Source organism: Achroia grisella, unplaced genomic scaffold, assembly GCF_030625045.1.
Source record: "Achroia grisella isolate CSIRO2021 unplaced genomic scaffold, CSIRO_AGI_Agris_v1 utg4116, whole genome shotgun sequence".
NCBI classification, from domain to species: Eukaryota; Metazoa; Arthropoda; class Insecta; order Lepidoptera; family Pyralidae; genus Achroia; species Achroia grisella.
In genome coordinates, this window is record NW_026712845.1 from 1,747,871 (window position 1) to 1,772,788 (window position 24,918).

Here is a 24,918-nt window from a genome sequence, read left to right on the forward strand (position 1 = left end):
GCTCTGTGAACGCAAAATTGATGCAAATTCATTATGATCTGTCACGTATAGTCTCATCTCGTTCACACCCATGCTTGTAGCAGCTAATAGAAAGAGATACAGCGAACCATTCCTCATCTCGCTTAGTCTTACTGATGACCTCAGATTCTGAATGTGATATTTTTTTACTGTCGTGGTATCAATTCTGTTTTCACAGTGCATCTAATTGTAAATTAACTGCCACAATGGTACTAATTCTGATAAACTAATTAAACAGATAGTGTCGTAACAGTTCAGAAACCAGCATAACATCCGCGTTTAACCGACTTCAAAGACGAGAAGGTTCTCAATTTGTTTTTATAATATACTAGCGATTTTTTTTTTTATTTTTATAAACATTATGATTAAATTATGGTAAACCGATCATATAAGTACACTATTGAGGTAAATAATCACGCCACGAATCCTACGGTGTAGGCACAAACTGCCTACATTGTCCGCATATCTATTCCACTTTCATGACTAATTCATGCTTGCCGGTTCCCTACGCTTGACTTAAAACTATCCAAATAAGCATAGTACCTTATCAGAATTAGATCTATACAAAACTTATATTAATTAAGTAATAACTCCTCTATATAGATTATTGATCGCGTTTAATCACAATAAATATGGGAATAGTGTATATAGAGCCGCCTGCGATATATGCGGCGGGTGGAACTTTCTAGAACAAACATCCACTAGATGCATCAAGAAACGCATACGTACCCTCGAATATACAATGATTATAGCGCACAGTAAGCGCAATTTGAATTGACAATAATGCGACATAGAAAGAGTTAAAAATAAGTCTTTGGGATCTGACCAGAAGCTCGACCAAATGAAGATATCGTCGCGACAACGAAGTTGAAACTAACACATGTGATATAGTTTGTCTTCCATCTCGCTTACTCCCCAATCGGAGTATACATGAGTGACTGAAAGATATGCTTAAAAAGTCTTCCTCGCTGAATGTCCTCGATCCCATTTACTTAAAACAAATATTAGTAATAACTTTGTGATCACGCCGCAATCTTTGTTCGGTTTTAAGCTTCTTTGGGTTCTGCTAAAGAATTTAAGAGCACTTTAGTACTACACTAATAAGATTATAGAAGTTAAGAGATGATAGATATGAGTTATATAAACGAGTTTTTGCGAGAGAATCGGTCTTAAACCAGTTTTTTTTCTCTCAGAAATCGCTATGAACTTACTAATATGTGCCTTTAAAACTGCCCTTGTAAGAATTATATACGAGTGGGGGCAATCTGAAATTGGTCATTGTTTCTATATACACACGGTTCTATTTCCAATGATTTCTGGTTATTACGAGTAATCAAACAGTTCTATTCGAATATATCATTATTGTAATTAAAGCAATTCAGTTCAGACGGGCGAGTGTGGGCGCGTGAGGTCGCGAGTGGTCGCGTGAGGTCGCGCGGGGTCGCGCGGTGTCGCGTGAGGTCGCGCGGGGTCGCGCGGTGTCGCGTGAGGTCGCGCGGGGTCGCATGAAGTCGCACAGGGTGATGGGCGCGCGCTAGGTGCGTTGTTCGCGCGGGCCCCACAGCCGCAGCGAGTAGTCGTCGGAGGCGGACACTATGACGTCATGATGCACGGGGTTCCAGGCGACCGCGTTGACACACCGCGTGTGGCCCGTGATCACTGCGATGGGCTCCTCGCCGTTGATGTGCCATATATACACCTATAGAACACAATAGTTTTTTAAGTGACACGTAATTATAATTAAATAATCTTTTGAGCTATGTTTTATACACTAAATGCATCTCGCAACCCTGCCCTGGAATATATATACATATATGTGTGTACCAAATTGCATAATAATGCATCTACCCAGTTTTTGCATAATAGAATAACATCCGTACACTAAATAAACTTTCGCATTTCTAAAATACATTAGGATTTCTAATAGTAGAAACTACTTAAAAAAACTTTGACATAAAATAAAAAACACTATATAAAATACTTGTACTGATTACTATAATATTTTATACTCTCCTTTATAAATGTTGTACAATCAGATATATATAATAGCCATACATATACCACCAAAATAAAGAATAAAACTTAACACGGATACTATAATCTCGTGATATACCTTGTTATCCTCTGACCCGGAGGCGATGAAGTCTTGATGGGCGCCGCCGAAGCACGCGTGGATGGTGAAGTGTCCCTGGCTGAGGCCCCGGAACCGACGCACCAGCGCGCGAGCACCTGAGTATAACACATTCATATCACCACTAGAACAACATCATACCACTCTAAAATGCGTTCCATGTCAAATCAACTTTAATGAAGATGACTGACATCGTCAGTGATCTAGTGGATAAGCGGTTTTATTATATATGTTTTTTAATATTTTGTTTCAAAATTTAAATGGCAAACAAACTGACGACCGATATTGAGATAGCATATGCTAGCACTACTACATCACGTAGTCATATGATACAGATGATACCACGCATGCGTTGTCATTTTAGAGGACTAAGATGTCTGTCTCTGACCCTGTAATAACACTGCATTTTCTCATTATTAGGGCTCGGAGTAAGTAGTGCAATTTTATGTACTTGCAGCAAGAAAGTCAACGTAAGCATGACATGGATAAGACCTAAAATCAATTTGATTTCCGGGAACTTATATTATGCAATGCAAAGCAACTTATATAATTATAAAATCATGAAAATTACACTTATTGTTTATTTATACGTTTATAGGAGTGAGTAGAACGAAAAAAACATGTTCAGATATTTATTGCAATTTAAAAGATAAATAAGAGTGCAGTAGAGTGTTCCAAAGGTGACAATTATTCGAATTCAAGATCGCCAACAAAATCATCATCGTCGGGTTTATTATAATATAAAACCATTATTTTTTCGGTATTACTACTAGTGTCTAGGAATTTCTTTTGATATTCATTATCCATTTATACAGCGAAAAAGAAAATAGTACATTATAGGCATATCTATACTATTGATGTCACAAAATCGCAAGTACTTAAAATTGCATTACATATTCCGAGCCCTACTCATTATACAACAGATTTATAGCTTACAAATCAGAGATAATACGCTGCAGCAGAAAGTAAAGTTATGTTTGCGTTATAACAATATTTGTGTGTATGTCCCACTCACGTATATCCCACAGGTGCACGCCCTGGTTGGCGACGTTGAGCAGCAGCAGCGTGTCGTTGGCATTCAGCGTCATCGCCATTACCGCGTGTTCTTCCTGGATCCTATAATGTGTAAAAACATTTCGTTATGAAGGATCCTTGTTAATAATTTGATACTACATCTACGTTTTGCGTTTTAAATTTGGTTGTGGTCGGTGAGGTCTGTGAAGTCGTACGCTCGCACGCGGTGGTGCGTGTGTGTGGGGAGCGAGTACTGACAGGTTGCGGTCGGTGAGGTCTGTGAAGTCGTACGCTCGCACGCGGTGGTGCGTGTGTGTGGGGAGCGACAGTGCGGTGACAGGTTGCGGTCGTGTGTGTGAGGTCTGTGAAGTCGTACGCTCGCACGCGGTGGTGCGTGTGTGTGGGGAGCGAGTACTGACAGGTTGCGGTCGGTGAGGTCTGTGAAGTCGTACGCTCGCACGCGGTGGTGCGTGTGTGTGGGGAGCGAGTACTGACAGGTTGCGGTCGGTGAGGTCTGTGAAGTTGTACGCTCGCACGCGGTGGTGCGTGTGTGTGGGGAGCGAGTACTGACAGGTTGCGGTCGGTGAGGTCTGTGAAGTCGTACGCTCGCACGCGGTGGTGCGTGTGTGTGGGGAGCGAGTACTGACAGGTTGCGGTCGGTGAGGTCTGTGAAGTCGTACGCTCGCACGCGGTGGTGCGTGTGTGTGGGGAGCGAGTACTGACAGGTTGCGGTCGGTGAGGTCTGTGAAGTCGTACGCTCGCACGCGGTGGTGCGTGTGTGTGGGGAGCGAGTACTGACAGGTTGCGGTCGGTGAGGTCTGTGAAGTCGTACGCTCGCACGCGGTGGTGCGTGTGTGTGGGGAGCTGACAGTACTGACAGGTTGCGTGTGTGTCGGTGAGGTTGCGGTCGGTGAGGTCTGTGAAGTCGTACGCTCGCACGCGGTGGTGCGTGTGTGTGGGGAGCGAGTACTGACACGCTCGCACGCGGTGGTGCGTGTGTGTGGGGAGCGAGTACTGACAGGTTGCGGTCGGTGAGGTCTGTGAAGTCGTACGCTCGCACGCGGTGGTGCGTGTGTGTGGGGAGCGAGTACTGACAGGTTGCGGTCGGTGAGGTCTGTGAAGTCGTACGCTCGCACGCGGTGGTGCGTGTGTGTGGGGAGCGAGTACTGACAGGTTGCGTGTGTGTCGGTGAGGTCTGTGAAGTCGTACGCTCGCACGCGGTGGTGCGTGTGTGTCTGACAGGTTGCGGTCGAGCACGCCGCGTCCGCCGCGCGAGCGAGTACTGACAGGTTGCGGTTGACCCGCACGCGGTGGTGCGTCCTGACAGGTTGCGGTCGGTGTTGATCACGCACGCGGTGGTGCGTGTGTGTGGGGAGGAACTGACAGGTTGCGGTCGGTGAGGCATAATGAGACGCGGTGGTGCGTGTGTACCATTATGCGGTCTGTAATCGCATGAAGTACTGACATGGTAGGATACATCACGCTCGCACGCCTCGTGTGTGAATGGCCAAAAAAAGGTGCGGTCTATTCTGTAACATGCTCGCATGACTGCGGTCACTGAACGATATGGGGCGAGTGCAAATGCCGTCCCAGCTGTTGATCAAACGGAGGAAACATAGCATAATGAGATACAATTATAGTGTAATAACATGAAGCATGGTAGGATACATCAATCCTCCAGAATGGCCAAAAAAAGGTACTATTCTGTAACATGATACACTGGACGAGAGGTTCAAATGACACCTCAACCTGTTTGAATTGGATGAGGATGGATCGGAGGGGTTTACTTTAGTGGGTTTACTCTTTCAGTAGTTAAAAATCACTGGCGTAGGCGAAATCATAATTTCACTTCCAATAAAAATATCTGTGGGATTATACAGGCTGTTCCGATATCCTTTGTAGGATGAAATGTGTGCGGTACGTACGTCGAGTCCGCAGTGATAGAACTGTCCGCTGCCGCCGCCGCACACGAACTTGTCGCTGCCGGCGTGCCACGCCACCGCCGTCAGAGAGTCCTCTTGCGACTGAGTCATCTTTTGGTGGAGTTGTTCCGTCTGTAACAAACATAATTTCACCACTGTCACAACGGTATGTGATTATAATGCAACTACGGCCTCAGTGGTCTAGAAGTAGCACACTGCTTTACTTCCGATGGTCGAGGATTCGATTTCGTGCACAGTACAATTCTTTTCCATATTTTGTACTAAGAAGTGTTATGGTATGTGTTTATTGGTGAATAATGAATTTATCTACCTATCCATCTATCAAATGTGAAAGAAAAGAACAGTACCTCCATGTTCCATATCCAGAGATCGGGGCAGTTCTCTGGGCCGGCAGCGATCAGGTAACGGCCGTCGGGGCTCCACGCCAGGTATGACACGCCGTAGGTGTGGCCCTCCAGTGACTTTCTGCAATCATATACATTTATATAGGGTGCTATTTGTAGGGGTTGGTTTCAAAACAGTACAGATCTTACTAATATTATAAAGGTTACTAACTTATCTGCACAACATCGTCTGCATCACTCGTTTATGTATTATTTATCAATGTATTTCGCTCAATTTAAATAATATATTTTTAAATTATATCCCGTATGTTATAAAGATGTAAACATCAGATTTTAATGATACTTTATAGTAATATAGCTTATAATAAGCTATATCACAGTAAAGTTTCATCGAAATTCATTCAGCAGTTTTTGCGTGAAAGAGTAATAAATATCCATCCATCTATATGCACTCACAAAGTTTCCTTTTAATAATATTAGTAAGATTAAATAGAATGTTACCTAAATGTTAGTCTTTTAGCGGCGGGATCGAAGTCCCATATCATGACGGTGTTGTCTTTGGAACCAGATGCGAGCTTGGACCCGTCGGGAGACCACTTGCAATACCACACCTCATCGCAATGCTCGTTCAATACCTGCCATAGCATTAAAAAAACATAAATAATTTTTATCTTCAGAAATATACCTTCTTCTATCTTCATAAATATATATATATACTTAATTAAATAAGCCAGCGGGCCCTGCGACGGGGAAATACAACGACACCGGCACGCTCACCTGCAGCGAGTGGATGGGGAAGTTGTCAGCCGAGCACTGGTGGTCAGCGAGCAGCGTGAAGGGGATGTGGTGGTCGGGCGGCGCCAGCGCGGCAGCCAGCGGGCCCTGCGACGGGAAATACTACGACACCGGCACGCTCACCTGCAGCGAGTGGATGGGGAAGTTGTCAGCCGAGCACTGGTGGTCAGCGAGCAGCGTGAAGGGGATGTGGTGGTCGGGCGGCGCCAGCGCGGCGGCCAGCGGGCCCTGCGACGGGAAATACAACGACACCGGCACGCTCACCTGCAGCGAGTGGATGGGGAAGTTGTCAGCCGAGCACTGGTGGTCAGCGAGCAGCGTGAAGGGGATGTGGTGGTCGGGCGGCGCCAGCGCGGCAGCCAGCGGGCCCTGCGACGGGAAATACTACGACACCGGCACGCTCACCTGCAGCGAGTGGATGGGGAAGTTGTCGCGAGCTGGTGGTCAGCGAGCAGCGTGAAGGGGATGTGGTGGTCGGGCGGCGCCAGCGCGGCAGCCAGCGGGCCCTGCGACGGGAAATACTACGACACCGGCACGCTCACCTGCAGCGAGTGGATGGGGAAGTTGTCAGCCGAGCACTGGTGGTCAGCGAGCAGCGTGAAGGGGATGTGGTGGTCGGGCGGCGCCAGCGCGGCAGCCAGCGGGCCCTGCGACGGGAAATACTACGACACCGGCACGCTCACCTGCAGCGAGTGGATGGGGAAGTTGTCAGCCGAGCACTGGTGGTCAGCGAGCAGCGTGAAGGGGATGTGGTGGTCGGGCGGCGCCAGCGCGGCAGCCAGCGGGCCCTGCGACGGGAAATACTACGACACCGGCACGCTCACCTGCAGCGAGTGGATGGGGAAGTTGTCAGCCGAGCACTGGTGGTCAGCGAGCAGCGTGAAGGGGATGTGGTGGTCGGGCGGCGCCAGCGCGGCGGCCAGCGGGCCCTGCGCCCCGGGCCCGGGCGGCGCGGGCGGCGCGGGCTCGGGGCGCGGCGCGGCGTGGAACCTGCACCGCGCCGCCTGCTGCGCCGCCGCCTGCGCCAGCAGCGCGCGCAGCCGCCCCGGCGCCATCATCAGCGCCGGCGGCAGCACCGCCTGCACACAACGCGCTCCGTTACATATCACCGCTGACTGCCATTATGGACCAGTGCCATATCTAGGCCGTCACTAATTACGTAATATTTTTCAGCATTTATAAACCATGACTTATGTCATTTATATTACACCATGTGGTCTTATGTACTTAGAAGACCTTAGTATATTCGATACAAAAAATACGATACGACAAACGGTCCAGTTGAGAGACTGAATGCGGAGAATAGATTCCATATTTTTTTTCTTATAGAAAATAGATAATCTGTTTGATGCACCCGCCTGCGCTAACGGTATACGCTAGCAAGGCACCAGTGAAGGCTAATAAGATAAGCAAGAGGTCAAGTCAGGTTAGCCTATAAATTTGAAAGAAGTTATTAGTCCACATTACTAACAATCCCCTTTCCCCAGAGTCCATATTACATTACTTTACATCTCTCTCGTCGAGAGCCGGAAGGAGACGGTACCTGAACGCGCGCGAGTACGGCTGCACGCGAAGGCGGACCAGCTCCAGGCCAGGAGGCGCGCGCGTGCAGCTCAGCAGCGTCGGCGCACATCATGAGCGCGGACAGCCGGTGCACGCGCGGCGTGTCGTGCTGCAGCGGCGTCAGCTCGTTGCGCAGCACGTGCAGCGCGTCCAGCACGCGCCCCGCCTCCAGGTGTTCCAGGTACTTTTGTTCTAGCACCACGAACTTCATCTCCTGCACAAAGGTTTTATTTATTTATTAAATGAAAACCAAGGCTAACTGTACACATAGTTGAATCAATATAAAAACACTAAGCCACTAACAGGTTTTCACAAATAGTAACAGATTAACTGTTGTAAATTCGACAATACTACATATAAAGGCAACAACACATTATAAAATGAACTGATATTATGAAAGTAGCATAATAAAAATAGTAGCAAATAATGAATTTATACAAAATATATACATATGCTTCAATAATAATTATTTATTATACAAAGAAGAGCTTACTCTGATAACATCCGAATTATCCAATTTACAAATGGTATTAATTTTTTTATATATGAACGGGAAAGGAGTTAATGTGTATATGATATGATAAAGGTGTATATGATAGAACAAAGAATTTATCTTTTTTTGTGTACAAAGGAATTCGGATATTGTTCTATACAATAATAGTATACTAACGGCGAGATTGTGGGGGTCGACGTTCGGCGAGTCGCGCAACAGATCGTGAAGCGCGCGCAAGTCGTGGTCGGCCTTCACCCAGTCGCCGGCGAGGACGTGCTGTCGGAACGTAGCCGCTGCCGGGTGCTCCAAGTGCAGACCAGACTCCTCCATCAGCAGAGATGCACTGCGTCTGCAAGAAAAAAATCAAATATACAAATCCCACAGAGTTAAAAGACTTACGACCCATTAATATATTACCATTTTTGTCCAAAATAGTTGAAAAAACAATCTGTATTCAAATTACGGAATACTTAGAGTCTAATCACATACTGCCTGAGCTACAGTCTGGATTTAGAAAGGGCCGCAGCACATGTAGTGCACTTACACAAGTAGTAAATGATATTTTAACAAATCAAGATTTAGGCAAGGTTACTATTCTTGTACTATTAGATTTTTTTCGTGCATTCGATACCATTAATATATCACTGCTATTAGCCAAACTGACTTTTTATGGGTTCGATAACATTACAGTAAAGTGGTTCTCTAGCTATCTAAGTAATCGCTATCAAAAAGTACAATTGACCACTACAAATTCTCCCACTTTAACATCATCATCTGCTCAAGTTGTAAAAGGTATTCCGCAAGGATCTATTCTAGGGCCGATATTGTTCATACTCTTCACAGCTGACATAATTAAGTCTATGAAAATTTGTAAATATCATTTATTCGCAGATGATCTTCAAATGTATAAATCTATAAATCCCTATAATCCTAATCCAGATATAGCAGTGTTAAATAATGATTTGAACAATAATAGCGAAATGGTCGGTATCAAATGGTCTTACTTTAAATCCAACAAAATCAAAATTACTAGTACTTGGTACTAAAAATAAAATAAATCAGATCATGGCACAAAATCCTACACTGTCAATTTCAGAAAATCCTCTAATATTTGTTGATCATCTTCGAAATCTTGGTGTCATTATGGATAGCTCTTTACACTTCGAGAGTCATATCCATGAAACCATAAGAAACTGTTACTATAGACTAGGAGTACTCTATAAAGTACGTGATTTTCTAAGTGAGAAAATGCGTATCACTCTATGTGATTTATTAGTTCTGTCTAAACTCAATTATGCGGACACAGTCTACGGAGGCTGTCTATTAAATCGTACAAAAAAAATAATACAGCGCGTGCAGAATGCATGCGCACGCTTCTGCTTTTCTATACCCCCCCGTGCTCATGTTACTCCCTATATAAATCAATGCAACTGGCTAAAAATGGAACACAGACGATCTCTACATTTTGCAGTATTGCTTTTTGGAGTGGTGAAGTATAAGAAACCAATATATTTATTTGAAAAATTTTCATTTTCTATGCGAAATCATCGATTGTCACATCCCTACATGATCTATCCTCAATATAAAACTGCAGCATTTCGTGGAAGTTTTAAATATACTGCCACGAAATGCTGGAACAATTTACCACCCCCGCTTCAAAATACTATTCAGTCAGTTTCGTCTTTTAAACATAATTTTAAAAAATATTTACTCAAAGTACAAAAATTTTAAACGTGGCAGATAAATACAGTAGTTTTATATACATGTATATTGATTAAATAAATAAATATATCAAGCTACATATATTACATTACACAAAAGTCTTTCTATCAACACTTTTTTATCCTTATATATTTTTCTTCTGTTTATCACACATATAATTCATCCATTTAACTGATTCTTCATTTTAGATATTTGATTTGAATTTATCACGAATGCTATTTCTTTTTTTTTTTCAAGTGGCTCCACTGAAAATCAGCGCTGTAGTGATACGCTGCGGCACCAGCTGAGTGGAAGCCTTTTCAGCATAGCGAATTATTAGTTTTTAAGTTTTCTTTTTTATCTGTACGCTTTTTTATGCTGAATAAATGATTATTATTATTATTATTATTATTAAATACATTATACATTATAAAGCTGAAGAGTTTTGTTTGCTTGTTTGTTTATTTGGGCGCGCTAATCTCAGGAACAACTGGTTCGATTTGAAAAATATTTTTTGTGTTGAATAGGCCATTTGTCGAGGAAGGCTTTCAGCCATATAATATTATGCTACGACCAATAGAAGCGAAGCATCAGCGAATAATCACGCGAACGATGTCGCGGGCACAGCTAGTAAAAATATAACCCGCGACAATGCCCACAGCGCCATCTAGTCCCAAGCAAAGCAGAACTTGTGTTACGGGTTTTAGACAACTGATATAAATGGACATTTTTTTTTTGTAAATAAATACATAATACACAGACCGATACAATCATACTCGGAATCGAACTAACGATCATCGGATGGTATGAAGACGGATGTAATTTTGAATAGATATTATTATTGAATAAATCTCCAGAAATTTACCACTATGATTAAGTAAACGAAGGCGCAACAATAATCTGAACCAGTAACAATATTGTGTTGCTGCATCATTTTCACCAATAAATAATTACAGTTATGTCACCCAGAAACACTTCTGTTGGTATTTGTTTTGTTGTTATGTATGGAGTTGCATCTCATTTCATATATTTTGCACCATCTATAATTGGCTGCTAGAAAATGCCGCATGGTATTAAGTAATGCTAAATGTACTGTGTGCATTGAAATTAAACAAAAAAAAATAGATACAAATAAATACTTTATCTATCATTTATCTACGTATAAGGTACTTTATATTTAATAGCGTTATATTCCTACAGACGCTACATGATTAGATTTCTTTAGTTTAGATAAAACCAACTGCATGACTAAGTCTCTTTGTGGCGGGTTTTTCAATTCTACTTACTTTAAAATAAACTGCATGGTAATAATTCAATCTAATGAAGTAGATTTTTCACTTACACACAAAAGGATTTATTCTTTTGTTTATTTTTTATTGAACCTACTAAACAAGTAGACACCGTCATCCACTACTTTGCGATATAAGGTTGTAGCATAATTTACACGAAACTGAAAACTCAGCCTATTTTTTGTACTAGCATAAAATTGCTATAACAATACACAGATCAGTAAAGACAAATCATATTTTCGTACCAATCTATTGCTCTTAGCCACAGCCGACATTTACTGGTTTCCATATCTTCAGAAAGAATTATGTCTCAGGTAACGCTAGAGGTTCGAGCCTCGGCTATGTTTGCAATTTCGAACGCCGCTACAATAAGGGATCGTTTCGATGTATGCATAATAAAATGGAAACACAATACAGTTCTAATCCTTAAAATAGCGCTGTGAGCATTTCTAAGCGCGTGGTTTATATTTGAGTATCTAATTAAAATAAATGTTTATTTGCAGACCAAGTAATATATACCAGTTTGATGCAATTCGCATTTCTAATTCGCTGCGACACATATGAGCAAACTATCTCCTTACTCGAGGCAATTATATATAATACTATGTAAAAATTACACATCAAACAACAAATAACTACTTAATGAAACAAGACATTTGTTCTGCGTTTCTAAATTTAGAAAAATGTAATGAAACGGTAATTTTCGAGGCGTTCAACTTTCGATGTTTTTCGGACTACCTATATAGAAATTATTATTGTCACATTTGTGTGTATGATTCAACCATTAGTTGTGAGTATCTGAATCCTTTTATTTTGCCAATCAATTATTATACTATTCATGAATGAAATACAGTCCTATTATCCGACACCAGTAGATTTAGGGTCGAGATTGAATATTAAAATCATACTTATTAATAAATATGCACTATTTACTATTATAATAACAATATAGCCTTCCCAAAGTAGGGGTACACTTTGTTGTTTACAAAATGTTCCGCAACTTGGCGTGCCTTTTGGCAATAGACATCGTCTCCATTGAACTCTGTATTCTGTAACCCTATTCCAGCCCGGTCGCGGAGTCAGGTTGATGTAGTCTTTCCCATGTATTCTTTATCGACACTGTTCCCGTCTTTAAGACCAAAGAGTCACTTGCTTGCTACATTTATTTATTCTGCATCTTAACATTGCCCTGTCCAACTCCATTTTAAATGGTCTATTCTTGAGAGCACATCTGTTACTTTTGTTCTCTGTCTAGTATATCAACTTGTGATTTTGTCACTTAGTCTGATCCCCATCATTCTCCTCTCCATTGACCTTTAACACTTTGCCAATGTGTCCCTTCACATTGATTTACTTTATTGTAGTTATACCAGGTAGCTAATAACTCTGGTAGGTAGAGTACTAAGGTAGGGCGGTTTTACCTAACACTTAAGATACCTAGTGCCTTAGTAAATATAATCCTAACCTACTGCTGTACTTAGTGGAGTAATTAGCAAAGAATATAAATATGTAATCTGTACTGTTATAGCGAGTTGTTTACTAAGTACGAGAACAAAAAAATAGCTTCAAGCTCAGAGTGTATAAAACTATAATAATTACAGAATATATGCACAGATAGTTAAGTAAGATATTAAGAAAGCCGATCTGTGTATCATATAGATTTTTAAAAAATTTATAATTATTTAAATTTACTTAGTAACTTTTAACAGATTCCAAATTGCAGATTCCAAATTCCAGATTCCTATTGTAATTTCAAAACTATATTTTCCGTTGTAATTTCAAACGATATATTTATAACTTTCAAACGGAGCGTTGTCATGAGTATAGTGTAATGACCGCAGCCTTGTGTTTGTCAAAAACCCAAAACACTCAATACCGCGTGTGCCCTCTTATCACGTCTATAGGACATTTTGTTGCCATAGACTTGATAAGGATGTCACGAAATTGTAACCGTGATAAATACTTCAACTCAATCTATCTATACATATAAATAAAATTGGAGTGTCTGATCGTAATATTGAAATAACCGTTTTTTACTACATGCATATGAATATAAATACGATACATATATCAAAATAACATTTTTTACAATTTTTGTCTGTCTGTCTGTTTGTTCCGGCTAATCTCAGAAATGGCTGGACCGATTTTAACGGGAAATTTATTGGCTGGCTTTTATCAGCTGATGTAATAAGGAGCAACTTAGGCTACTTTTATTTTAGAAAAATAAAGTTAATTCCACGCGGACGAAGTCGCGGGTAGAGCTAGTTCTAGATTTAAGTGAACAAACAGCGGAAACGACTTCATTTTCGTTGTTTCGTCAGTAATTTAGTCATATAGTAATGAATGGAAACTCAGTCTTTGTGATATATAGCGTTTACTCTTTGGATGACTAAATGCATTTATGAAAGAAGTCTTGCAACGAAACAAAGGCGCTTCACGCCTGTTACATAGTGGTCAGTAAGAATACCATAACTCGACGGCCTCGGTGGTCTAGCGGTTTAGCACACCGTCTTACTTCCGATGGTCGCGGATTCGATTCCTCGCGCGGCACTAATATTTGTATTCAGGAGTATAATTGTTTGTATCGGTCTTGGGTGTTTTCTATGTATAATATGTATGTATTTACGGAAAAAATATATATCCATGTATTTATGTCAGTTATCTAGTGCACATAACATAAGCCTTAGCTGGCTTAACTTGGGTCTAGATGGCGCTGTGTGAATTGTCTTTATATTATTGTTATAACTGCAATCCAGAACAATATTCATTAATTTTAACATGATCAAATAGCTGTTATGATTACATAATTACACAGAAGTTTCGTATTAAATACTTGTATGCAATTTATAGGGACACTTGATGCGTATTCGCTTCACAGTCTCTATGTAACTGCGCCGTAATGCATATTTTAATTAAATGTATTGGCACTTGTCGGCCTTTGTGGTCTAGTATACCACGTTACTTCCGGATGGGTCGCGGATTTAATTCCTCACACAAGCAAACATCTTTCATTACTATGATTGTTTGTAACAATCTGGGTTCCTATGTATAGTATATACCTATGTATTTACAAAAAAAGATGATCACCTCTTTCTAACGTTGCCTAATAGGTACCCATAACAGCCCAGCTTGGCTTGGCACTAGAGGACGCTGTATGAATTGTCCAGTTTATTCATTCGTTCATACACACTTCGTGTGTGTCATAATTCGTTTAACTGACAATGCATTTAACACTAACGAGGTAAATGCATTGTCATTTACAATGTAACTGTAATGGACTCGCTTAGATGCATCAACGGTATTTCCTTGTTGCTATTAGCCTATTTTTTTACCTAAGGCTACTCGTATTTAATAGCGTGTAATGTAGGACCGAAGCCTGTGGCGTAATTACAGGGTGGCATGTCGGCAAAATGCCGCGCACCCCCAGCCGGCAGTGACCCCGGACAGGGAATCCCAACTTCCAACGTTTATTATTAGACATTTAGTTAAAAATGTTGTCTCTAATTTATTTAAGTTACCTACTTAGTTGCATATATAAGTAAAAAATGTGTTAAAATGTCAATGAAATTATTGTAAAAAAAAAACAGGGGGAAGGGATGAATTTGCCACGGGTAATGAACCGGTGACAAATATTTTTAGTCTAAGTTGATCGGTCGCTTGTTTTCAGTGAGTATATACAAAACATCAGTAGTTACAATTTTTAAATCGTATACTGATTACGCGTAGATTAGATTTGATATCCGATCTATAGAACCGATCTCGGGTTGACATCGTGTAATCCTACCTACTATTTGTATATATGTATAATGTTATGTTATTTATTTTTTCAATTGGATAACTGCATGTCAGTTAGTAAGTTCCGCTAAGCACACGGTTGTTCTATTCAAATGCTGTTGGCAGCAGCTGGCCTCTTCAGCTTCACCGAACGATAGGGGTCGTGTGCAGATGGCATTCCAAAATTCGCGGAAAGACTTATGGATTAGTTGAAGGCGAATTCCTACCTGACTGACTACTTTAGTCTGAAGGCTCCGCTAAAGGTTAGACTCGTCCATAGGACGTTGTAATTTCAATTCCCATTTGAATTGGATGTTGATTGATCGGAGGTAGAAACCAACGGTAGAACGAAAATAGAATATGGGTAGAATAGTTTCATTAGGTCAAATTATTATAAGGTTCAATAAAAAATATATCTCAAAAACACAAAATTTCTTGTGGGTTGGGCCAAGGGTGACTCTCAAGGGCATAAATATAGATAACAACCTGTTCTCAGACCTATGGAGTATACATAAAAAATTTCATCAAAATCGACACAAAAAAAATTGTGTATTAAGAAAATAATTCAGATAGTGTTTAAAGGGAATGACTAAACAGTTACACTAAATGACAGATCAACTTAACTGATGATGTCAAAACTTCAAATTAAATATGACTATATACTACATGAATATCAAAATTGCTTAAGATACATAATATAGTTGTTTGGTTTGATCTTTTAGCAGTTAGCACTAAAACCAAGGGCATACTGATCAGAATAATTGTACAAAACCTTTGCACAAAGTGCAATATGTTGTAATAGTTTTATAGCAATATCATAAATGATATGGCAGTGCTCACATAAACTGCAAAGGAACTGATAATTTTTAGATATAAAATCCAAAAACATATGACAATAATTTTAGTTTCATAATGAAACTAAAATTATTGTCATGTTTTTGGATTTTATATTATTATGACTGTATAATAATAATATAATAATACACCTATACATTTTATACAATACCCTCTAGTATTAAAGTAAGCCGAACTTGTGTTATGGGTACTGGATAACTGATATAAATACTTAAGTAGATATTTTTTTTAAATATATAAAAAACATCAAGACCAACATAAACAATCATACTCATGGATACAAATATTTGTACCGTGCAAGGAATTGAACCCACATTCCTCTGAAGTTAAGTGGTGAGCTATACCACTAGACCATCAGGGCTGTTAACCGAGACTGTATATTGTAATCACCTAAGTTAACTATTGGAACATGTTATATTTCAATCTAAGGAACAGAACCTCCCGTTGTCAGGTGGACAGTCCATTATCAGTTCCCACACTCAAAACATCTGCTCCTGGTTCCAGGTCTGATTGCAGATAGGAGACAAAGAAAAATAAAAGAAAATGTTGTATACTCAATAGAGTAACTATACCATTCAAGACTTGTGGTAACAACAGAAGCGGTCCTCTCTTAAATACAAAAACTTTTCAGGATGTTTTCTTCCTGTGTTCACATCCCCATGCACCAGATCATCTGGAACCACAGGCCTGTGGTATTTTGCTGCTCCATTACTTCATTGTTATACCACTATGAATATGGGATGTGACCTGCACCTGCACTGATGGTAGACACTGACAGGGTACCAGAGGACAGAATGAAGTTAGTTCAATTTGCAGATTGGGAAAAAATAATTTCAATGGTTTCCTCGGTGACCACATGGAGGTCGACCTGACAGGGTACATGCCCATTATTAACAACTCTAGCCCCTAAATCACATAAATTACACAACATGTAGACAGTTAACATGGCATTCTCCATTTAAAATTTGTATTTAATAAATACAGCAAGAGTAATTCACACTAATAACAGAATTAACACTTGCATTCTACAATATGCTTATGTGGTAAGCAATTGTAATGAATTTAGAAATAGATTGTCATATAATGCTTTACAAGGTATGTCGGTGTTCAGCCCATTAGAGTTCAGGTCCAAGTCATTTCCTCATACACTCCAATTAGACATAAAAGATTAGGATAGTACCATGGTTATCTAATATTCTTTTCCTGGACAGGAAACAATATCTGGTGATGGTGTATGATATTTTGCAATTGTGATGGCTGCTGGTTTATTGATATGCAGCCTTATTAAGCCCACATAGGATATAGATATGAATGTTTACAAATGTAGCTGTTAATTTTTTTTATCACACTTATATGTTTGAATTAATTTGTCACAATTGACACTTAGGATACATTCATACTATATTTTGTCTGTTTGAAGATACAAGAGGTTTGAGAATTGATGTGTAGGTATGCATGAGACAAGATATATATATTTGTATTTCATTTACTACTAAAACTAAAAGTTGTGTAAGAATCATATACCAACAAACAAATTAGCTAATAGCATCTTACTGGATTATCTCTCTGTGTTGCCTTTACCGAACATAATCAATAAAAACTGTAGGTTAAAATTATTATTTCCATCAATTACAGACAGATTACTCACTGCATCATCTGTTTTATCCCAGTCATTGTTTACATTGAACCAAAACAAAATTGATAATAGTGGAATAACAAATATGTTCTCATGCATTAATAAGTATATATGTTTATATCACTCACAAATCTTAGTAACCTTGTAATTAGATAAAAATATGTGGTACTAACTCAAGTCCAATGGAGACGAGGTGCTGGCCGATGAGCCGCACGATCTCCTGGTCGGTCTGGCCCATGCGGAGGCCTGGCGGTTGCAAGTCGCCGTTCCGCGCGGAGGCATCGCCGTTGAGGTGCAGCTGGGGCGGTGCGCCGTTGGCGCACGGCTGGTGCATGGCTGCGGGCCGGGCCGGCGGCGACAGCCTGCGGGTCCGCTTGCGCGGCGGCCGGTGCCCGGCGCCCTCGTCGCCCGAGTCACTGGAGGCCAGGCTGCCTCCGACCGCTGGCCGCGCTGCTCGCGCTGTCCGCTCGCCCCGCGCTCTCCGCGCTGCCCGGAGCGCCGAGATCACGAGCGCACCCGCCGCATCGGCCTCGACGTCGCGGCCTTGTGACGTCACGGCCGCCCGCTACGCACCACCCGTACTCAATGGACCATCTCCCTTTGTTCGTTGATATGACCCGATGCTTCTCTGATATCGTCCTTTTTCAGTCCTCGTTCTCTATCCTGCACGATGGGTCGACCCGGAAGCCTTGTGCAGTTACGAAACACTTCGGTAGACAGTCAAGAGATGATAGTGAGAAGCGTACACAAAAATCAGCTGAAAACGAAACGACAGCTGTCTTTCTTCGCTAGGTAGGTACAACATCGCCCTTCTTTCTTTCCGTTTCGAACAGTGTTGCCAAGTTCATCAACATTTTACCACATATGCTTAGTCATGATTTACCCTAGTTACTTGACAAATTTGTTTACTTTTTCGTCTTCTATTTTCGTCGTCATTAAATTTATAATATTTGTATTATTTAATTTATGGAAAGTATAAATACATCGCAATAATTCACAAAAAGCACATTTTATGTAAAGTTACGCGGTGACTCGGTCAAAAAATTTAAAATAGAAGTCAACAAGAGGCTATAACTCTCACTTATATATATATATATATGTACTGCCATGTCTCCTATTCTTTAAGTTCACTGCCTCACCGCACTCTATAACCAAAACACAGCTTATTTTGAGCAAGCTATTTGGAAACTGAAATGGCTGAGTATCCTCGTAAATTAAGTTTTACAGCCTACCATTGATGAAACCTTGCGCTGTAGAGAATCACTAAGTAGTTTATTTGTTGTGACATATGTGCAATGTTGGACACCTCGCTGCAGGCAACTATACCTATACCTATCTAACAACAACAACTGTACCTATCTAACATTTTATAACTGTTATTCATATGAGCCTTTAGTAGTACATGGTAAACCAAAATTACTCTAATAATTATTTAACTACAGTAGTTTACCTTAAATCTAAGCTAAAATATGGAATACGGGCAACACTGGTTACAGATGACGTTCGTAATTCATTCGGTTGTGCATCGGCCAAATTCGTGATAAAATGTAATGACCTCAAAAAAATATTGTTCTCCGTACATTGACTTGCAGGTGCATCCAAAAAAAAAGTATTAAAGAAAAAATCTTAATAGGTAATTAAGGAATTTTTCTATTTAATCTTTAAATCAAAATAAGGAAATTTTTAACCTTATGTCAAATATCTAATACGATTTAATTATAACAATTTACTTTAATTTTTAGATATGCAATATTTTGTTTCCCCTACATAAAGTAAGTATTGAAATCTAATTTTATTTAATAATCTATACTTATATATTCTTAGTTACTTTCCTCTCTGATTAAACTTAATCTACGTATAACGGAACGTTCGGTAGAATTTTCAAAACTATTGGAAAATCTATATTTTAATACATAAAATTGTTTTACCAATTATAGTCTATTTTATTACAATATATTACTATGTTTGTTTTAATTTTTACATTTATATTGTTAAAATAGGAAGTGTTATACTTCTCTTGTAGATGATTTTAGTTTCAAAGCAGTTAAATCTGTCTGATCTGTGGCATTGTACTTTAAATTCTACTCTGTGCATGTTTTTTTAATTATTTTATAGTTACAATATTTTTTTTGTTGTCTTATATTATTTTTATATTTATGCTAAAAAACTTTTTATAAATATAGAGTATCCTTGGAATTACGTTCTCATTAATCGGTATATTGTGCTGAAAGAAAACACAAATTAATGATATAATTCAAGTAACTCAGTTATTCAAATGCAAAAGAATTTTAATTGCTGCGATGGATTTGATTAGAAAAATAATAATATTGTTACATTTATTGGCCAGACCGACAAATCTGCAACTTATAATAAATGTCAAAAATCAGGTAAGTTATTACATATAAATTTATTTATTATTCATTTTCTCTCTAGATTCTAGACCTCTGAATATATATTGAAATGTCTAACTAAATAAATTTAATGGTGTGTTTATTTGTATGATCGTAGGGTGGCGACGTTATGCAGGAGAACATAACGGCGAATGTATCCGAAGATACAGTGACACTAGAGTTCCAGAGGCTTGATGGTGTCTATGTATCCCAGCTTGTTGACTTCACCAATGTATGCTTTCTCTTCAATTGTCTCTTTAAAAGTCCTCGAGTGGCGACCCCGGACCGGAAGACGCAGTATGGGAAGGCCTCCAGCTGAGTGGACCGACAATCTAGTCATGATCACTGAAAGTCGGTGGATGTGAGCACTGCAGGACCAATCGTTGTGGAGATTTTTGGGAAAAGCTGTTCAGCAGTGGACATCTTCTGGACTGAAATGATGATGATAATGAATGCTAATTATAATTATAATGTGGCGAGGCCATGTTTTGACACAAATCCATAGCATATGCTTTTTTTCTTTCATTCTCTCTGATTAAATTTAAAATGTGTATTTTTGTAACTGTACTAGCAGAAAATAAGAGTTTCTTGTCAGATCTTTTTAGATTAAAAGCACACTGAACTGATGGTTGATTTGATATATCATAAGAGTCTGTAATAGACCTACACAAATAAAGATTTTATGATTTGATTGAGTTGATTCGCTGTAGGATATTTCCATGTATTTAATCATATTATGTATTCACACCAGGAGGTGGAGGCTATGAAGGTTGTGATTCCTGGTGAGGAAGAGCTTGGTCAGTCTGGATTCCAGACATTATGCTTTTTATCACATGCAGCGCAGGCTGACTTCATTGCACCAGATGCTATGGCTAAACTAAGACAGGTACTACTTATAAAGGATGGCAATGCAGTGTTTTTGAATTCTTGCTTTTTTTTCTGATGTAGATTTTATATCAGAATTAATTTTAACTACTGATATTTATAACTATGAAAGTATATCTTTCTTACTCAAAATTACTGAATAGTTTTGGATGAATTTCAGCTCATAGCTGAACATATCAAATATTTTATTCCATTCCTAAAGTTATTGTAGATACAAGCCATTTATTAAGTATTGAAACATATGTAAACAATTATTTAAAATCCATTTACTCTATCTACTACTAATTTGGTAAAATTGAGTAATTGTTTTTGTAAAAAAACTACTATTTGTCAACAATCACTCTGCTTCTTTCTTAGTGCCACCAATTTTGATTGGTAATTTCATCAACATCATGTTTTGAGAGACACATGACACAGAGGAATTTTGTAGCTGTGGCTTTTTTCAATTTGTTCAGTAAAGTTCAACAATCTTGTTTATGTTTTTAAAATATGTGTGAAACATCAAAGGTAGAATATAATATAATAATTTTATCCCATAGAAAAATCCAGGAACAGTACGTGTAGCAGAGGAAGATAAGGGTTGGCGACAGACAACAGCATCTGCATGGGCGGGCATGGCGACTCGCCTTCTCTCACCTGCAGCTGCCGCGCACTGCGCTGCCGCTCGTGAGCGCGTGTACTTGCGAGCTGCCGATCTCGCCCGATGGTCACCTAGACCTGGTGTGTACCCTATCCAAAAATTTAGAAATTAAACCACAAGTTACTGTTGAAATCTCTACAATTGAATTGAAATCAATTTTGAACATCTGAAAAAAATAGCTTGTAAATGCACCTTTTTTTATTATCGCACTACAAACAGCTGCAAATGTAATAAAACGAAACACAGCAGTGTCTTGTGACATGGCTAGTAATGCAACCCAATGTGCTGGGCAATGATCTTATAGTCCACGACGACATACGTCATTTTAAATGGCGTAGATTAATGGAATCTGACATGACGCCTAATCAGGACCGTCTGAAGTGCTGATGATTCTACAGAGTATCACACTCTACCCGCGACGTAATTTTTACCACATTTGTTCATATATGCTATTGATTACAAGAGTAATAAAGAAAAAAATGGAGTTCTGATAGTAATGAAAAGGAATCGTGTTTATGTGTCAGTAATAAAATATAATTGTTAACTTTCTGCCATTTTATTTAGTGACAAGTACCTTCAATAGTTTTGTTGCTATAACATTATAAGTTGAAGTTTATAAAATCATTAAATTACCAGGAATGGACCAATCCTCCTACACGACAGCAGTGACACCGTTTCCCGCACATGCACTAGCGTCAGATTCTGCAGACGGTAACCCAGCAGTGGCTGCCTGCGTCTCGGAGACAGATATGAGCAAGGAGTGTATGTGTCATCTGGAGGTAATTTTCTTTTTTAAAATCATCTGACTTTAGCATAATTTTGAGAATAGTAATCTGGGTGTTTTTTTTTCTACACTTACTCTTATATTTAAAATAAAAAAATCATGAATGTTATTTCTTTTTTTTTTTGAGTGGCTGTACTGAAAATCAGCTCTGCAGTGATATGTTGCGGCCCAAACTTTGTCATCCACTTAGCTTGTGGCGCAATATTAGTTTATAACATTTATATTTTCCATTCATATGTTCTTTTTTCTGTATTATGAAATGGGGTATAAATGTTTATTATTATTATTTCTTCTCGGTTTTCACCAGTATTTTTGTTATGTATGCCTACGTTCGTTCAATGTCAGATCTTATGATGTTATATTTTTTATTCTATTATAGATATGCGTGAACTGGTACCCGTGTGGCCTAAAGTACTGTAAAGGCAAGCCGCAAGGCGGCTTAAGTTATCGGTGTGGCATCAAAACATGCCACCGCTGTTACCGTTACCACTTCTACGTGCGGCGGCGCGACGCGTGCTACAACTACACGTGACGACGACACTGCTGGCCGCCCAGCCCACCGCCGCCGTCGCCGCCGCTTCCTCAGTGCCAAACTATGCATCTAGTCCTACTTGTAACTTTCTTATACATTTACACACAGATTATTTTATAAGCTGAGACAATACTCGTAACTGTAAACTTGTAAATATTTTGCTAAATATGTGTATTATTTTTTATGCAATAAGCAAATGAATAAATTAAGTTTTTGAAATTTGTGTCTACTTTGTAATATCAGTTGGTATAGAAATAGTCACTAATTTTGGTAAGAGAAAGTAAACCTTTCTATATTGATATTAGTACAATTAAGGAATATTATGTTATCTGTGGTAGAAAATACAGCAACTTCTAAAATTTTCAATAGTAGTAATAGAAGTTGCATCATTGGTAGCAGACTAGGCTTAGAAATTATCATTAATTTTGGTAAGAAAAGGGTTACTTTCTAATAGATATACAGCAGCTTCTAAAAATTTTCTATACTAGTAGTAAAAAAGAAATAGCACATACAACTCATATAAACAGTAACACTGATGAATATATATGTTCATATTGTGCAGGCATAGAACCTGCAACCATTGAAGTAGAGGTAGAAACACCCATAACTAAAAATATATATAATATAAAAATTAAAAAAAAAACATTGAAACACATCTACAGAAAAAAATATGCCAAAAGGATGTCGCCACAGAAGAAGCGGCATATAATACTATGAAGTTATAAAAAAACACCCATAACTTTTTTAATGTAATTAGAATGGCAAGATTATTTTTCTTCATCTGATAATAAGCAATTACCATCTTCTATATACATGAACAGTGCACATTATAATGTAATGTTATGTAATTTGGACTCTATTCTCAGCATTTAACCTCTCATCTGGGCCGTTGTATGTACACAGAGACTACTAATGTAGCCAGCCAAGCGCATCCCAGAAGCCTCCTTGTGTCTTCACAGGCTTCATAGAGTGACTTCCACATTCCGAGGATTTGTTTGAACTCTAGGACATCACATTATAATATAACACTTGGCCTTTGTCCAGCAGTGGACTGCAGTGGGCTGATGATGACTTGAGCCTTTCCAGAGAACTAATATGTCATACCTCTTATCCTGTAATTTCATACCCTAATCACACACATGTATACATTTTATCCATTTGGTAAGGTATAATCATTTAAAAAAAAACTCAGTATTTTTTAATAAGATACTATAATTATATTAAGATAACTACAATGCTATTAGGTATCTAAAGAGTTCTTCAGTGGCATCCTGGAAATGGCTCATGTCGGTTCTTCCTCAGCACAAACTTTATTTTACGCTCCATGTCTTCATTGTAGATAGCTTTACATTTCTCATGATTAATGCGCCGTCGTGTCTGTAAATTTGTACTATATTTAAAACACATATATATTAAATCAAGAGATCAGTTTTCATGCATGAGGCGAGTTATAAATATGAATAAAGCAATGATTTAAATTCTCTAGGATCTAACCCCATGAGGGATCTGGCATGAAGATAGATAATTTTAATTTTATTTAATTTAATAATAATTATTTACTAATAGAAAAATAATTATATCAGAAGCAATTTTGTCTGAAATATTTTTAGGTTACCTGAAAGGGTTTCTCATAATATCTTGTCAGTCTGAATTGCTCCAGAATGCCTTCTTTCCCAAGAATTCTGTTTAGTAATCTACAGGCATCATCCACGTTATTGTTTTTTACAAAAACAGTACGAGCTATGAAGGAAGGATGTCTATTTGAAAGTAATTTTAATGTGAGAAACATGACGGATTTTTTATATTGAAACTCGGTTTAGAAAGATTTATTAAATAATCATTTCAAAAATCCTAATAGTCGTCATGTAAATTCTTTTTTATTTTCTAAAACAGATAAAGAAATTTATAATTTTAAATCACAGAAAGAATTTTGAAAAGAAAATAAAATATTTTGCAATTTACTCTCAGTGTCATCGTGAGATTAGTTCGATATAAATGTCATGTGAACTGTCAATGTCATTTATTGCTGATATTTTTTAATTTATCCATTGTCCTGGATGCACGTCCTTTGTTCGAAATTATATTATTTTATCATCATATTTGTCAGTGTAGCTTGTTTCGTAGTCTTCCC

General features: G+C 38.9%; 3 protein-coding genes across 3 annotated transcripts; 1 reads left to right on the forward strand and 2 right to left on the reverse strand.

Moving 5' to 3' along the window:
* Positions 1-1,229: 1,229 nt before the first annotated feature.
* On the reverse strand, positions 1,230-17,945 carry LOC131844678 (WD repeat-containing protein 26). The gene is made up of 11 exons (XM_059193619.1): positions 17,730-17,945; positions 8,479-8,650; positions 7,789-8,022; positions 7,070-7,324; positions 5,952-6,085; positions 5,454-5,571; positions 5,046-5,217; positions 4,259-4,358; positions 3,165-3,265; positions 2,132-2,247; positions 1,230-1,717 (listed from the first exon to the last, which is right to left on the reverse strand). The coding sequence occupies exons 1-11, from the start codon at positions 17,888-17,890 to the stop codon at positions 1,553-1,555; spliced, it is 1,728 nt and encodes a 575-aa protein (XP_059049602.1). The 5' UTR covers positions 17,891-17,945; the 3' UTR covers positions 1,230-1,552.
* Positions 17,946-19,681: 1,736 nt separating this feature from the next.
* LOC131844685 (out at first protein) lies at positions 19,682-22,971 on the forward strand. Its single transcript, XM_059193625.1, has 6 exons — positions 19,682-19,943; positions 20,065-20,178; positions 20,698-20,832; positions 21,371-21,551; positions 22,108-22,250; positions 22,635-22,971. Exons 1-6 carry the CDS (start codon positions 19,857-19,859, stop codon positions 22,785-22,787), a joined length of 813 nt encoding a protein of 270 aa, XP_059049608.1. The 5' UTR covers positions 19,682-19,856; the 3' UTR covers positions 22,788-22,971.
* Positions 22,972-24,002: 1,031 nt separating this feature from the next.
* LOC131844726 (small ribosomal subunit protein bS21m) lies at positions 24,003-24,629 on the reverse strand. The gene is made up of 2 exons (XM_059193672.1): positions 24,403-24,629; positions 24,003-24,164 (listed from the first exon to the last, which is right to left on the reverse strand). Exons 1-2 carry the CDS (start codon positions 24,574-24,576, stop codon positions 24,048-24,050), a joined length of 291 nt encoding a protein of 96 aa, XP_059049655.1. The 5' UTR covers positions 24,577-24,629; the 3' UTR covers positions 24,003-24,047.
* Positions 24,630-24,918: the final 289 nt, after the last annotated feature.

What these genes read in the sequence shown, in the direction of transcription:
- LOC131844678 (XM_059193619.1), bottom strand. Translation starts at nt 17,890, where the DNA reads ATGCACCAGCCGTGCGCCAACGGCGCACCGCCCCAGCTGCACCTCAAC. An exon ending in TCTGGATATGGAACATGGAG is followed by an intron (nt 5,218 to 5,453) that starts GTACTGTTCTTT and finishes TGTTTGTTACAG; the next exon opens with ACGGAACAACTCCACCAAAA. An exon ending in GACCTCACCGACCGCAACCT is followed by an intron (nt 3,266 to 4,258) that starts GTCAGTACTCGC and finishes TACACATTATAG; the next exon opens with GATCCAGGAAGAACACGCGG.
- LOC131844685 (XM_059193625.1), top strand. Translation starts at nt 19,857, where the DNA reads ATGGATTTGATTAGAAAAATAATAATATTGTTACATTTATTGGCCAGA. An exon ending in AGCTTGTTGACTTCACCAAT is followed by an intron (nt 20,179 to 20,697) that starts GTATGCTTTCTC and finishes TATTCACACCAG; the next exon opens with GAGGTGGAGGCTATGAAGGT. An exon ending in CCGATGGTCACCTAGACCTG is followed by an intron (nt 21,552 to 22,107) that starts GTGTGTACCCTA and finishes TTAAATTACCAG; the next exon opens with GAATGGACCAATCCTCCTAC.
- LOC131844726 (XM_059193672.1), bottom strand. Translation starts at nt 24,576, where the DNA reads ATGTTTCTCACATTAAAATTACTTTCAAATAGACATCCTTCCTTCATA. An exon ending in ATTATGAGAAACCCTTTCAG is followed by an intron (nt 24,165 to 24,402) that starts GTAACCTAAAAA and finishes ACAAATTTACAG; the next exon opens with ACACGACGGCGCATTAATCA.